Genomic DNA, 274 nt, shown 5'->3' with positions numbered 1-274 from the left:
TGTAACAAATCAGTGAAAATCATTATTATTTTTACAGGAAAGAGAGCAAATAAACGCACGAAAAAGCCAAATCAAGAATGTGAAGACGAGAAGGAAGGATGCTCGAACGCAGGTGGCAAGTGTCGACAGACCTGCAGACCCCGGGAGGTTAAGAAGGGAAAATGTGGAGACAATTGCGAGTGTTGCGTGAAAGGCGAAGGTGGGTTGGAACTGTTGATATATTTTCATACATACTGCACACATTTATATTTTTTCCATTGCTACTTGAAAACGT

At 40.9% G+C, this 274-nt stretch overlaps 1 protein-coding gene across 12 annotated transcripts in view; it reads left to right on the top strand.

Moving 5' to 3' along the window:
• The window catches only part of LOC119585742 (mucin-5AC-like), a 31,530-nt gene that overhangs the window by 19,678 nt on the left and 11,578 nt on the right, over window positions 1-274 (top strand). For 10 of the 12 annotated variants that reach the window (XM_037934441.1, XM_037934443.1, XM_037934444.1 and 7 more), the window contains exon 5: window positions 38-199. The exons of the other annotated variants lie outside the window; for them this stretch is intronic. In XM_037934441.1, the coding sequence (XP_037790369.1) occupies window positions 38-199 (162 nt within the window). The remainder of the gene's footprint in view (window positions 1-37; window positions 200-274) is intronic. 12 annotated transcript variants of the gene reach the window in all.

This window comes from Penaeus monodon, chromosome 20, assembly GCF_015228065.2.
Source record: "Penaeus monodon isolate SGIC_2016 chromosome 20, NSTDA_Pmon_1, whole genome shotgun sequence".
In the NCBI taxonomy this organism is placed as follows: domain Eukaryota; kingdom Metazoa; phylum Arthropoda; class Malacostraca; order Decapoda; family Penaeidae; genus Penaeus; species Penaeus monodon.
This window is presented reverse-complemented; position numbering and strand designations above follow the sequence as displayed.